This window comes from Schistocerca piceifrons, chromosome 8 (assembly GCF_021461385.2).
Source record: "Schistocerca piceifrons isolate TAMUIC-IGC-003096 chromosome 8, iqSchPice1.1, whole genome shotgun sequence".
Taxonomy (NCBI): Eukaryota; Metazoa; Arthropoda; class Insecta; order Orthoptera; family Acrididae; genus Schistocerca; species Schistocerca piceifrons.
The window spans coordinates 132,368,278-132,381,185 of record NC_060145.1 but is presented as its reverse complement, the minus strand read 5'-3'; the positions used below and the strand labels follow the sequence as shown (position 1 = coordinate 132,381,185).

Here is a 12,908-nt window from a genome sequence, read left to right as displayed (position 1 = left end):
GTGGTGTACGGCCAGTGTAGGAGATCGCTCCCCACACCATGATGCCGGGTGTTGGCCCTGTGTGCCTCGGTCGTATGCAGTCCTGATTGTGGCGCTCACCTGCACGGCGCCAAACACGCATACGACCATCATTGGCACCAAGGCAGAAGCGACTCTCATCGCTGAAGACGACACGTCTCCATTCGTCCCTCCATTCACACCTGTCGCGACACCACTGGAGGCGGGCTGCACGATGTTGGGGCGTGAGCGGAAGACGGCCTAACGGTGTGCGGGACCGTAGCCCAGCTTCATGGAGACGGTTGCGAATGGTCCTCGCCGATACCCCAGGAGCAACAGTGTCCCTAATTTGCTGGGAAGTGGCGGTGCGGTCCCCTACGGCACTGCGTAGGATCCTACGGTCTTGGCGTGCATCCGTGCGTCGCTGCGGTCCGGTCCCAGGTCGACGGGCACGTGCACATTCCGCCGACCACTGGCGACAACATCGATGTACTGTGGAGACCTCACGCCCCACGTGTTGAGCAATTCGGCGGTACGTCCACCCGGCCTCCCGCATGCCCACTATACGCCCTCGCTCAAAGTCCGTCAACTGCACATACGGTTCACGTCCACGCTGTCGCGGCATGCTACCAGTGTTAAAGACTGCGATGGAGCTCCGTATGCCACGGAAAACTGGCTGACACTGACGGCGGCGGTGCACAAATGCTGCGCAGCTAGCGCCATTCGACGGCCAACACCGCGGTTCCTGGTGTGTCCGCTGTGCCGTGCGTGTGATCATTGCTTGTACAGCCCTCTCGCAGTGTCCGGAGCAAGTATGGTGGGTCTGACACACCGGTGTCAATGTGTTCTTTTTTCCATTTCCAGGAGTGTATGTCACTGTAAAGCTTATCAACCTCCCATGAACGTTTTTCAATCTCAGTGAGAAGCCAAACTGTAGGCTTATTCCTGCCATACGATTTGTAGTGGTTAAGACTCGAATCATATAATGGTACAATATGGTACACTGCCGCATATGGTATGTGTTTTTCTGTGAAGTTAGTATAAGAGGCTGTAGGGTCATTTTGACAGTGGGTCACAGTAGGGAGGAGGCATTCAAAGTCGGTGTAGACTACAAACTGGCATAGCTCCTGATAGTGAGCATTTTTAAACTTCATGAATTTGATTTCCTCAGCAGGCATAATAACTCGCACCAGGTCCTTGGAAGTGCAGTCTACTAAATGCGCTGCTGATAACTTGTCTGAGGAAAAATAATTCAGACACTTTAAGCAAATATGCTGTTTATGTTCATGTTTACTCATCTAGGAGAAGAGAAGGCAGGACATGTCTTTGATCTAAACATAATGATAAATGCCTTTCTCCTTATTTTTTTTATTGGAGAAGAAGAACGTGTTTGCATGTACCCTAGGTTCACTGGCAAATTTTTAGTAATGAAGGGGACCGACGATTACATGTTCATTATGTTCATCTGACTTGCTTTTATCCTCCAGGCCATAAACATGAACTGATATTCCGGTATTCTGCACCTCAAACTCAGATATGTCCTGGATCTTGACTTGAAACTCGATCCCATCGAAGTTATAACACTTGTGAATACCAAGGTATCTACTGCGAGATGTATGCTACATTTGATCCCAATAATAGTACTTTCTTTTGCAAGCCGGGATTGAAAGCGCAAAATACTCCTGTATTTTCGACATTGATACATGTCTTCATGTCTACTACAGCATCAGGAAGCTTGACATAGCTAGACCCTCCATTCACTGGATCATAGATTTGTGTAAGGATGTCCAGGCTGAATGCTTTAGCTGACCCCAACTTCCATCTCAGAAAACTGGGACAGTTTGGCTCGCAAGATGGATTGACGAAACCATTCGGTGATTGGTGTGCTCTGCGTTACCACGTCATTATCCCCCAAAGATAAAAGATTATCTCTCCAAAACCAGATGTAACTTTGGGAAGGGGGTCCGACAGTTCATTCCACAGCACTGCACCGCATTTAACAGTGGGATACTGTGGACCATTAACAGCCTTGAGGAGCTCCGTTTCTTGGGTAGGAAGGCATGCTCTTAGGAACTCTACAGGGTCACAGTACCCTTCTGCCGGATTCTCAATTCTAGTGAACGAGATTCGCTCCTCAAAGGCATCTGCAATGACCAAGTATTCTAGTTGCGATGTGGTGTCACTAACCTGATGTCCTTGATTAACATGACAGAAGAGGAGGAGGAGGAGATTAGTGTTTAACGTCCCGTCGACAACGAGGTCATTAGAGACGGAGCGCAAGCTCGGGTGAGGGAAGGATGGGGAAGGAAATCGGCCGTGCCCTTTCAAAGGAACCATCCCGGCATTTGCCTGAAGCGATTTAGGGACAGAAGAGGGAACTGCCCCTAGTCACAGGATCATCGCTATTATGAATACTATAACTATAATTAGATGAGAAAGCTACTTGTGGCGAGGTGTTGATGTCCATGTGCAGTACCTTGGAAGACTGGTGACGACGAGATTGTGGAGAAGGAGGAGGAGGACATGCTGCAGTGTTGAGCCATTGTGAGCAGACTGGTTGCTGCTGCAGCTGCAGCCCTAACCCACGTGCCGGAGGGAAGGTCGCCCACGGACGCCAGAGTGGAGCTGATGTGCAGGCAGTAGCAGCAGCAGTGGCGGCTGCAGCAGCTTCTCGTGCAGTGACTAGAGGCGTCATTGCTGGCGAGGCATACCTCATCAGGCCTCGCCTTGGCGAAACAGGCTTCGCTGCCCCGAGTACCACATCACAGTGTACTGTGTGGACGACGGTGCTATAGAGAAATAATAACGAACACAGTTAAGTACAACATTCCTGATGTCACCAGCTGCTGCTGCTGCAAGGAAAGAAAGAACACTGATTATTTGTAAGTAGAATGAATACATGTATCCAGGGTGGTCCATTGATTGTGACCAGGTCAAATATCTCACAAAATAAGCGTCAATAGAAAAAACTTCAAAGAACGAAGCTTGTCTAGCTTGAAGGGGGAAACCAGATGGCGCTATGGTTGGCCCGCTAGATGGCAGTGCCATAGGTCAAACGGTTTTTTTAAGTAAGAACCCCCATTTTTATTACATATTCGTGTAGTACGTAAAGAAATATGAAATTTTTAGTTGGACCACTTTTTTCGCTTTGTGATAGGTGGCGCTGTAATAGTCACAAACAAATGGCTGACAATTTTAGACGAACAGTTGGTAACAGGTAGGTTTTTTAAATTAAAATACAGAACGGAGGTACATTTGGACATCTTATTTCGGTTGTTCCAATGTGATAAATGCAACTTTGTGAAATAATCATTTCTGAGAACGCTTGCTGTTACAGTGTGATTACCTGTAAATACCACATTAATGCAATAAATGCTCAAAATGATGTCCATCAACCGCAATGCATTTGGCAATATGTGTAACGACATTCCTCTCAACAGCGAGTAGTTCGCCTTCTGGATTGTTCGCACATGCTTTGACAATGCGCTGACGCATGTTGTCAGGCATTGTCGGTGGATCGCAATAGCAAATATCCTTCAACTTTCCCCACAGAAAGAAATCTGAAGATGTCAGATCTGGTGAATGTGCAGGTCATGGTATGGTGCTTCAACGACCAATCCACCTGTCATGAAATATGCTATTCAATACCGCTTCAACCGCACTCATGCTATGTGCCGGACATCCATCATGTTGGAAGTACATCACCATTCTGTCATGCAGTGAAACATCTTGTAGTAACATCGATAGAACATTACGTAGGAAATCAACATACATTACACCATTTAGATTGCCATCGATAAAATGGGGACCAATTATCCTTCCTCCCGTAATGCCGCACCATACATTAACCCGCCAAGGTTGCTGATATTCCACTCGTCGCAGTCATCGTGGATTTTCCGTTGCCCAATGGTGCATATTATGCGAGTTTACGTTACCACTGTTGGTGAATGACGCTTCATTGCTAAATAGAACGTGTGCAAAAAATCTGTCATCGTCCCGTAATTTCGCTTGTGCCCAGTGGCAGAACTGTACACGATGTTCAAAGTCGTCGCCATGCATTTCCTGGTGCATAGATATATGGTACGGGAGCAATCGATGCTGATGTAGCATTCTCAACACTGACGCTTTTGAGATTCCCGATTCTGGCGCTATTCGTCTGCTACTGATGTGCTGATTAGCTGCGACAGCAGCTAAAACGCCTACTTGGGCATCATCATTTGTTGCAGGTCGTGGTTGACGTTTCACATGTTGCTGAACATTTCCTGTTTCCTTAAATAACGTAACTATCCGACGAACACTCCAGACACTTGGATGATGTCGTCCAGGATACCGAGCAGCACACATAGTACACGCCCATTGGGTATTTTGATCACGATAGCCATACATCAACACGATATCGACCTTTTCCGCAATTGGTAAACGGTACATTTTAACACAGGTAATGCATCACGAAGCAAATACCGTTCGCACTGGCGAAATGTTACGTGATACCATTTATACATTTGTGACTATTACAGCGCCATTAATCACACAGTGATAAAAGTGGTCCAACTAAAACATTCATATTTCTTTATGTACTACACGAATATGTAAATAAAATGGGGGTTCCTAATTTAAAAAAAAAACGCAGTTGATATCTGTTTGACCTATGGCAGTGCCTTCTAGCAGGCCAACGATAGCGCCATCTAGTTTCCCCCTTCAAGTTATACGAGTTTTGGTCTTTGTGGTTTTTTCGTTTGATGTTTATTTCGTGACATATTTGACCCGGTCACTATCAATGGACTACCCTGTGTAAGTTTCGCTCTAGCTCCTTGGCATCTCCCTTAAGTCATCTCCTCACACCAACAAAGATCTTCCTCCATCTTCCCCACTCATTGTGGCATTTCGTCCTCAGCTGAGTTGGGGAATAGCCATCTGTCCATCTCACTGACATCACCTAAAACCACATATTAAATTTTTTAAATAATAAAAGCATATACAAATGCGAAAAACTATGAGAATTTTTTTTAGAATGTGCATTTACAGGAGATCTGCTATAGCCCCACATATCCTTGACACATACCCCTTCCTGTTCACCGTCTTCTGCCATGAAATCGTCTACAACAACAACAAAGAATATGCTCCATATTACGTATATGATGAAATTTTTCTCGAACAGCAACATATTATGTATACACAGTAATACAAAGAGGAAATGTACATATGCTACTTACAATGCTGCTGCTGCTACTGCTATTGATAGCTTTCACAGCCAGCTCGTCAGTTATATGTTGGCCATATACTGAAACAGTAAGACGATATGTATTCAATACTACGAAATTCTTTGTGAAAAGTTACAATTAAAATCATGTACAACAGCAAAGACACACTGACTGGCCACTAAATAACACCAGCATATTATGTATATGAACAAAAATATACTACTTACAATGCTGTTTCTGCTGCTGATGCATCTCAGCATTCATCTCATCCACAATTTGGTGGATTGTGCTGAAACAATAAGATGAAATGTATTTAATACTACAAAATTCTTAGTGGGAGAAAAAGTTACAGTAGCCGATATGAATATTAACTTACGAGTTATTTCCCACTGCATCAGGTGTTCGCCACTAGTGGCATTGCTGATGCCGCTTGATCACTTCATTTTTCCAAATAAAAACTGATAGCTTGCACACAAGCAAGAAGACGACATGAGACACCAGAGAACGATGCTATAATGAGACCGAGGTGGAGGGGGTAGGGTTTATATACGACGGTGAGTCAAATGAAAATCTTGAATTTGTAATAACAAATCGAAATTTCGAGCCATTATCCTGTAAGTTGGTAAGCGAGCTACAAACAGCGTGCAGAATGGCTTGTAGGTGGCAGCATAGTGCAGATGCACACATACCATCGCAGTATCAGTATAAAGATGGCCGCCCCACTTGCGACTTGCACCAGGGAAGAACAGCGTTCTGTTATTCGGTTTTTGCGTAGTGAAGGCGTGCTACAAACAGCGTGCAGAATGGCTTGTAGGTGGCAGCATAGTGCAGATGCACACATACCATCGCAGTATCAGTATAAAGATGGCCGCCCCACTTGCGACTTGCACCAGGGAAGAACAGCATTTTGTTATTCGGTTTTTGCGTTGTGATGGTGTGAAACCTATTGAAATTCATCGACGGATGAAGGTTCAGTATGGTGATGCATGTTTGTCACAGCAGCAAGTCTACGAATGGAGTAGGAAGTTAGCAAATGGTGTGACTTCAGTGGAAAATGCTCCTTGTCCAGGTCAGGCACAACGAGTTGTGACTCCACAGAACAATGCAGAAGTTGAAGCCATTGTTAAGGAAAAACGCCGACGGACACTGAATGACATTGCAGCATGTTTACAGATTAGTCATAGGTCAGCACAGCACATTGTGCATGATGTGCTCCAGTTTCACAAAGTGTCTGCAAGATGGGTGCCACGACAGCTGACGCCTGAAATAAGAGAACAACGTGTTGATGCTTGTGAAGAACTTCGGCGCTTTGAACGAGAAGGTGATGGCTTCCTTGCAAGAATCGTTACTGGGGACGAAACCTGGGTTCACTTCCACCAACTGGAAACGAAGAGAGTGAGAAAGTGAGCAAGGAATTTCGCCATTCCTCATCACCAAAACCAAGGAAGTTTCGAACAGAATCATCAGCAGGAAAGGTTATACTGGCTCTATTTTGGGCATCATTTTGGAGCATTACATGCCTAGAGGGACAACTGTCACCAGTGCATCATACACAGATCTCCTAAAAAAATCTCTGCGGCCTGCAATCAAATCAAAGCGACGTGGATTGCTGTCATCAGGTGTCGTTTTGCAACATGACAATGCAAGCCCCACACAACCCATACAACAGTTGCAACAATCACAGACCTGCATTTTGAGCGTCTTCCTCATCCATCTTACTCACCAGACCTTGCCCCAAGTGATTTCCATATGTCTGGACCACTCAAAGATGCAATGGGAGGTAAGAAGTTCCATTCTGATGAAGAAGTATGCCACACTGTGCATGAGTGGTTGCGCGGACTACAAAAAGAATTTTTTTCTAAAGGAATTTATACACTTTGTAAGTGCTGGAGGACTTGCATTGAGAATGGGGGATATTGTGTTGAAAAGTGATACAGCTTTGTAGCACTTCTGCATAATAAATAATATTTTTTAAAAAAGCTCTGGTCATAAATTTGGCAGGAACCAATCAGGTTGCAGAATTTGGGGCTACCTTGGTCGATAGGTTTGGAAAGGTTGGTTCATGGACCCACAAACAGGCTGTAACCACTTCAGAGAGAGATTGGAGGTGGCTTCTGAGATATTAAATATCAGAAGCTCACCAGCTTCTGTTCTGGGATAGTTGGACTGTCCACGCAGTGACACTCGAGGCACTCCCTGGATGGGTGTATAGTGAACTACTGCTCTGTATGCATTTGGCTACCTTTGTGACCATGCGACTTATGGGCATTGTGTGGAGGAGTGTGCTTGTGTTCTCAAACGTTTCTGCATACAAGATCCCCTACATATGGCGAGTGTTATGAAATTTAATTACTTGATTTGCTTTCGTCTGTCTATGCAAGTGGTTGTTGATCATGTCAGCCTTTGTGATGTGATTACCAGTCAGTAGTTCCCAATTATATCGCTTGGATCACAGGGATCACTCGTTAGTTGTCCACATGCCTGGACACAAGTATTCTGGACACTACGGTAAGCAGATGTGCTGTCGCGACAGTCCCAGCGAAGTGCAGTAAGGAAGTTATTTTTTTCTAGCATCACCCATTTACTTGGAACTGTTAGCAGGCACGTGTTTTATCGAGTCTATTTGCAGCATACATGTTAGGTGAGATTTCTTTGTGGTATGTTATTCCCACCGCCAACCCTTAGTACTGTAATTCTCAAAAGGCCAGATTATTTCAAGGGGGTTGTAAGTCAACCTCCAGGAGGTCATAAGCCACTTAGCAGAACAAAGGGTTAAGGGGAGGGGGAGAGGGTCCTGAATGGATCCAACCAGCACTAACAAAGAGGTGCAAAACCGGCTTTATTCCACTACTGGCCTCTCTTTCTTTGTTTTTCACATGCAGTGTTATGGCACTGTGACACTAAGCCAGAAGTCGTCCATGACTACGTTTAGCTAAAGTATTTACGTGGAGAAAGTAACAACTAACTTTCAGCTCTATTTGTGCGCTGATATGCAACACAAGTAACTACTTTTTTGACGAATTCAAGTTGTTATTTCGACGAATAACACAGCAATACAATTACACTCCTCACAGTGTTTTGATCCCAACAATATGTTGGAGAGCCTAAGTCGCTGGCTTCACATATACAGTGTTACGGCATCCCCATAGATTCTATCCTCCTTGGTTACCACACAATACATCTACATAGACAAATAGACCAGAATACTAAACAATTTACTAATATGCACAAACCTGGAAGTTGGAGTCGCAAGCATAAGCTAAAGTGCTCAAAACTGTGATCATAAATGTCATGTACAGATAGACTGCAGCTTGTAGACTGGAAATCCTTGCAAATCTGACACACAAAATATATGTCAGCTGTTTATTTAATCTAGTACTTTTCTGCTTTGCAAGGACTTGGACTTTGGATCACTTTTACAACCAATTTGGATGTGCCATGGAATTACAATACAAAAACAACAAAAATAACATAATTAATATACACAGGCTTTTTATATACTTACAGATCTAGATTGAGAAGGATGGGACAGGAAGTCAGCCAAGGCCTTAATGTACGAACCATCCCAGAGTTTGTCTCAGTAATTTAGGAAAACTACACAAAATTTAAATCAGGATGGCTGGATGAAGATTGAAGGCACCATTCACGAGATTATAATGCCAGTCTGCCTAAAACAGCAGTACCTCATTTGATTTATCTCTAGTGAACAGTACCTGTTTTGGAAAGAATTTATTTAATAAAGTAAAAGACCAGTGCTATGCCATTCATGCATTTCACTACCAGTCATTGCATGCACCATACTCACAATACACACTAACATACATTATTTCGTTATGTAACACTATATTTGCTATCAGATGGCATCAGAACCATCCAATGGTGTTTGGTTTCCATGTTGGGTACTGCAATTTCTCGTTTATTAGCCTGAAAAACGTCAGCATCTTGCCATAAAGAGAGAGGAGTTAGCTCAGAAAAAGGACAAGATTTTTAAAAAATTTATAATGGTTTTTGGACATCACCCATACAGTCAGCATCAAATAAGATGTTAGTGTTATAAATTACATAGCTTTGGGAATAAGGTTTCCCGTTTTATCTTCGTTGTTATTACTTACAAAATTGTTCTACTTTTTGCAAAACACCTGTTCTTTGTTGCCTAAGTAATCCTTCACTGTACAGAACAGTGGTTCTCAAAGTTTTTGGACTCATGGTTCCCTTGTCCTGAACATAAACACCTAAACTTCCTTTAACACATGACATTTGACTCGAAATGTGTAGTAAAGAAAGTTACAATAAGTTTCGAAAAAAATACTAAGAGTGTTACTTCTTTATTAACTGTTGAAATAAAATATTTTAATCAACTTTTAATATTGTTATACTATATTCTTGCAACGAATTAATAGGAATTAAGACATTGCTTCTTCATTATGAATTCTTCCCTTTTTGGCACAGGATTGGAATTGTACTTGCATCATTCTTTCTGCATTTATTCACAATTTATATGATATATTCCTACTAATGTGAGGTGTGTTTTTCAGCACTGGCATTCATTAATGCAAATATAAATTGTGAATGAACGCCTTATTGCTCACTTGCAGATATTCCTGCTTCTCCAAAACTCAAGCAATGTTGAGGAAACCAAGTTCGATTTCAGTGTGGAGACTAAAGAAATATCAATAAATATCTCTTGTTCTTCAGTGGTAAGTTGTTGTGGGAATTCTGTATTGAAAAGGTCTTTGATCCAGTTATGTTGATCAACTTATATTGGAAAGCACTTCAGAAAGCAATCACTGAGTTCAGTTAAGTAATCACAATCACAGACTTTAATTCTTCACGCAACTGAAAAGCCTTGTCTTCCAAAACCATGCGAAGAGAAGTGCAAACGTAATCTATATATTTATCATCCAACTTTTTCTTACAAGACAGTGGTCTCTTTCTACAGTTTGATATTTTGTCTAACTGCTGCAGAGTGTTGGTCTAATTACCTTTAATGGATACATTCCATGAATTGAATTTTTCAAGGATGTCACAAAAATACACTACATTCAAAACAGAATCACTATCTATGAACTTCTCTAAATTAAAATACTTCTCTTGAAGTGGGTAAGAGTAAAGTTCCAGAATGAGATATTCATTATGCAGTGAAATGTGCGCTGATATGAAACTTCGTGGCAGATTAAAACCGTGTGCCAGACAGAGACTCGAACTCGGGGCCTTTGCCTTTTGCAGGCAAGTGCTTTACCATCTGAGCTACCCAAGCACGACTCACGCCCCGTCCTCACAGCTTTACTTCTGCCAGTATCTCGTCTCCTACTTAGTTTGAAGAGTAAAGTTAATTTCTGGGTTCATACACATTTTCGAGACGTTATCACCTGAAAGCCTGCAAGAGTTACTGTAATAAATTAGAAAAATATGCTCAGCTTCCATATCAGTGCATATTTGTTGAGAGCATTTCAACTGAAGTGGTCAGCTTTTGATGGAGTTAGCTACTTCAGTCAGTGCAAGAACCTCATGAAGGACAGGGGTCATGATATTTACTGCCTGTGCTTTGTAGTGAATGAAACAATGTATCCAAGCAGCATGAGGAACCTCTTTATGGATCAGAGCTTGCAACCTAATGTAAAGGCCAGCCACACTACAACCTCCACCTGTACACATCCTCACACAGTTTTCTCAATTGATATTTTTTTCTTCCATAAAAGAATATATTACTTCAAAGAGGCCTTTTGCTTTTGCCCCAAGAGCTATTTCCCTCCAGAAAAGATCTTCATGAAGTTTGTTCTCATGTGTAAACCACAGGCAAAAAATTAGATATGCTTCACTGTGTTTGACTTTATCTTCATAAAACTGAGTAATGAAATCACTATTACCTTCGAGCTCTTCAGTCAATTGATCATTAATGTCATCAGCCATATGGAGTATTCGATGAATAATAGTGTTGTCTGACAAAGACATTCTTCCCAATAACTTGGCAACTGTACACCCTAATAGCTTGGAACCTATTATAATAGATATCAAGTCGATAGCAACGGGTAAAACAAGGTATTCCGCTGTGGTGTGAAGTTTCTTGCTCTTTACTACATGGTAGACAACTTCATAGGATGAAAGAAGTGTTTTTGCAGGAACTGTAGCTTGCTACGCGCTTTTTTGTCATTTCTTTTAACTTGTAGGGAAAAATATTCTCATGGTTTCCGTACCAAACTGCCGTAATTTGACTGCAAATGTCATTTTATTTTATTATAAAGCATGCTTTCAGTAGCTACAACTTTAATACAACTGACACACTGTGGTCGTTCTTCATATCCAACAGTAGTACACGTAAAACCGAAATGCAAATAACTGTTATGTTTTCTGCCTTTCCATCTATTCACGTCTTTATAACTACATGCTACATTTCAAGTATTAGCTACGTTTCGTACTCACATTAAAATTTTTCTCCATACTGACAGGGAAACAGAAATCAGGGACAACAAACAACAGCTGTAAACCATCTGCGTTCGACAAAAGTATTTTTCAAACCGATTGCTACTGAATAAAACCAAGTAATCCATATAGTCTGCTTTGACTGCCATCTTCTATGCTTCCATAGTATCAGCACTTACCTGCTAGCCCACTAGGCATCACTACAAATGCACACATTGATCCTTTATTCAGAAAACACACCTCTGCAATGTCACTATTGTAAGACTGCAACACTTTTGGGGACTACCTCGCCACTAGGAACTACCTTTTAAAACAGTTCGTTCATTAATCTCCTCATTCTCTTTGTGCTACTTTTTAAGTTAATTAGTTCTCAGTAAATGTAAGTTCAGTCTAGATCCTGTTTCATATTCATGGACAACGCTATTTTGCAGTAATTATCGATGTTACTGTATATTTGATGTACAGAATTCATTGGTAAACGTATTCACATGATGTAGTTAAAACATCATTGTTTCGAGCGGACTTTTTACAAAGACCTTTACTACTATTTTTAGTTCTTATTCTCATTGTCACTTTCTATAGTTTGAAAACTGTGTTCATATTTTGTGCAATTTTACCCCAGAAAAGAATTCCATAGCTGAGAATTGAGTATACATGTGAATAACAAGTAACTAAAGCACACTGTCAGGACGTAACATGCTGATGACATTTCGTTTGCAAGTATCTTTTGTGTGTTCACATTGTGAGAACGAGATTCATTCTTAGAAATTTTTAATTTGTTATGCAGTCTGTAGAGACGCCATCACATTTAATTTAACAGTGTCATTTTCACTCTTCAAACTGAAATTCACAGCATCAGTTTTGTTTATATTCAGTGCCACTTCCTTATGTATTGACAAATTGCGAACTACCTAAAGGGTTTCATTTGCTAAAGTGTATCACCAGTGCTATTTTTCTAAAACTTTTTAAAGGCTATTCTCAGTTGCAGTCGACAAAACATCACCATTTTTATAGTTTTTGCAGTTATGCAGAGTCTGATTATGCTTCACATGTAACTAAACAAAAGTATAGTTGCACTGTTATTGAAGTAACATGCTATAATCGAGAGGTTTTGGGTACATTCTGACCACAGGACAATGACACAGAAATTATTTGGGTGTAACTGAGGGTTCCAGAACTCAGTTAAATGAAAAGCTTCAATGGGTTAATTTATTTTTGCCCAACATGTCAAGATGGTAACTGCACTTACTATTCCTAATCATTTTACAGTTTAAAATTAAGTGAATACAT

General features: G+C 41.7%; 1 protein-coding gene across 1 annotated transcript in view; it reads right to left on the bottom strand.

Annotated features, from left to right (window-relative positions):
- LOC124712125 overlaps positions 1 to 12,908 on the bottom strand; it is a 56,710-nt gene that overhangs the window by 32,475 nt on the left and 11,327 nt on the right. Inside the window, exon 2 of the mRNA XM_047242424.1 lies at positions 5,426 to 5,487. Within this exon, the coding sequence (XP_047098380.1) occupies positions 5,426 to 5,487 (62 nt within the window). The remainder of the gene's footprint in view (positions 1 to 5,425; positions 5,488 to 12,908) is intronic.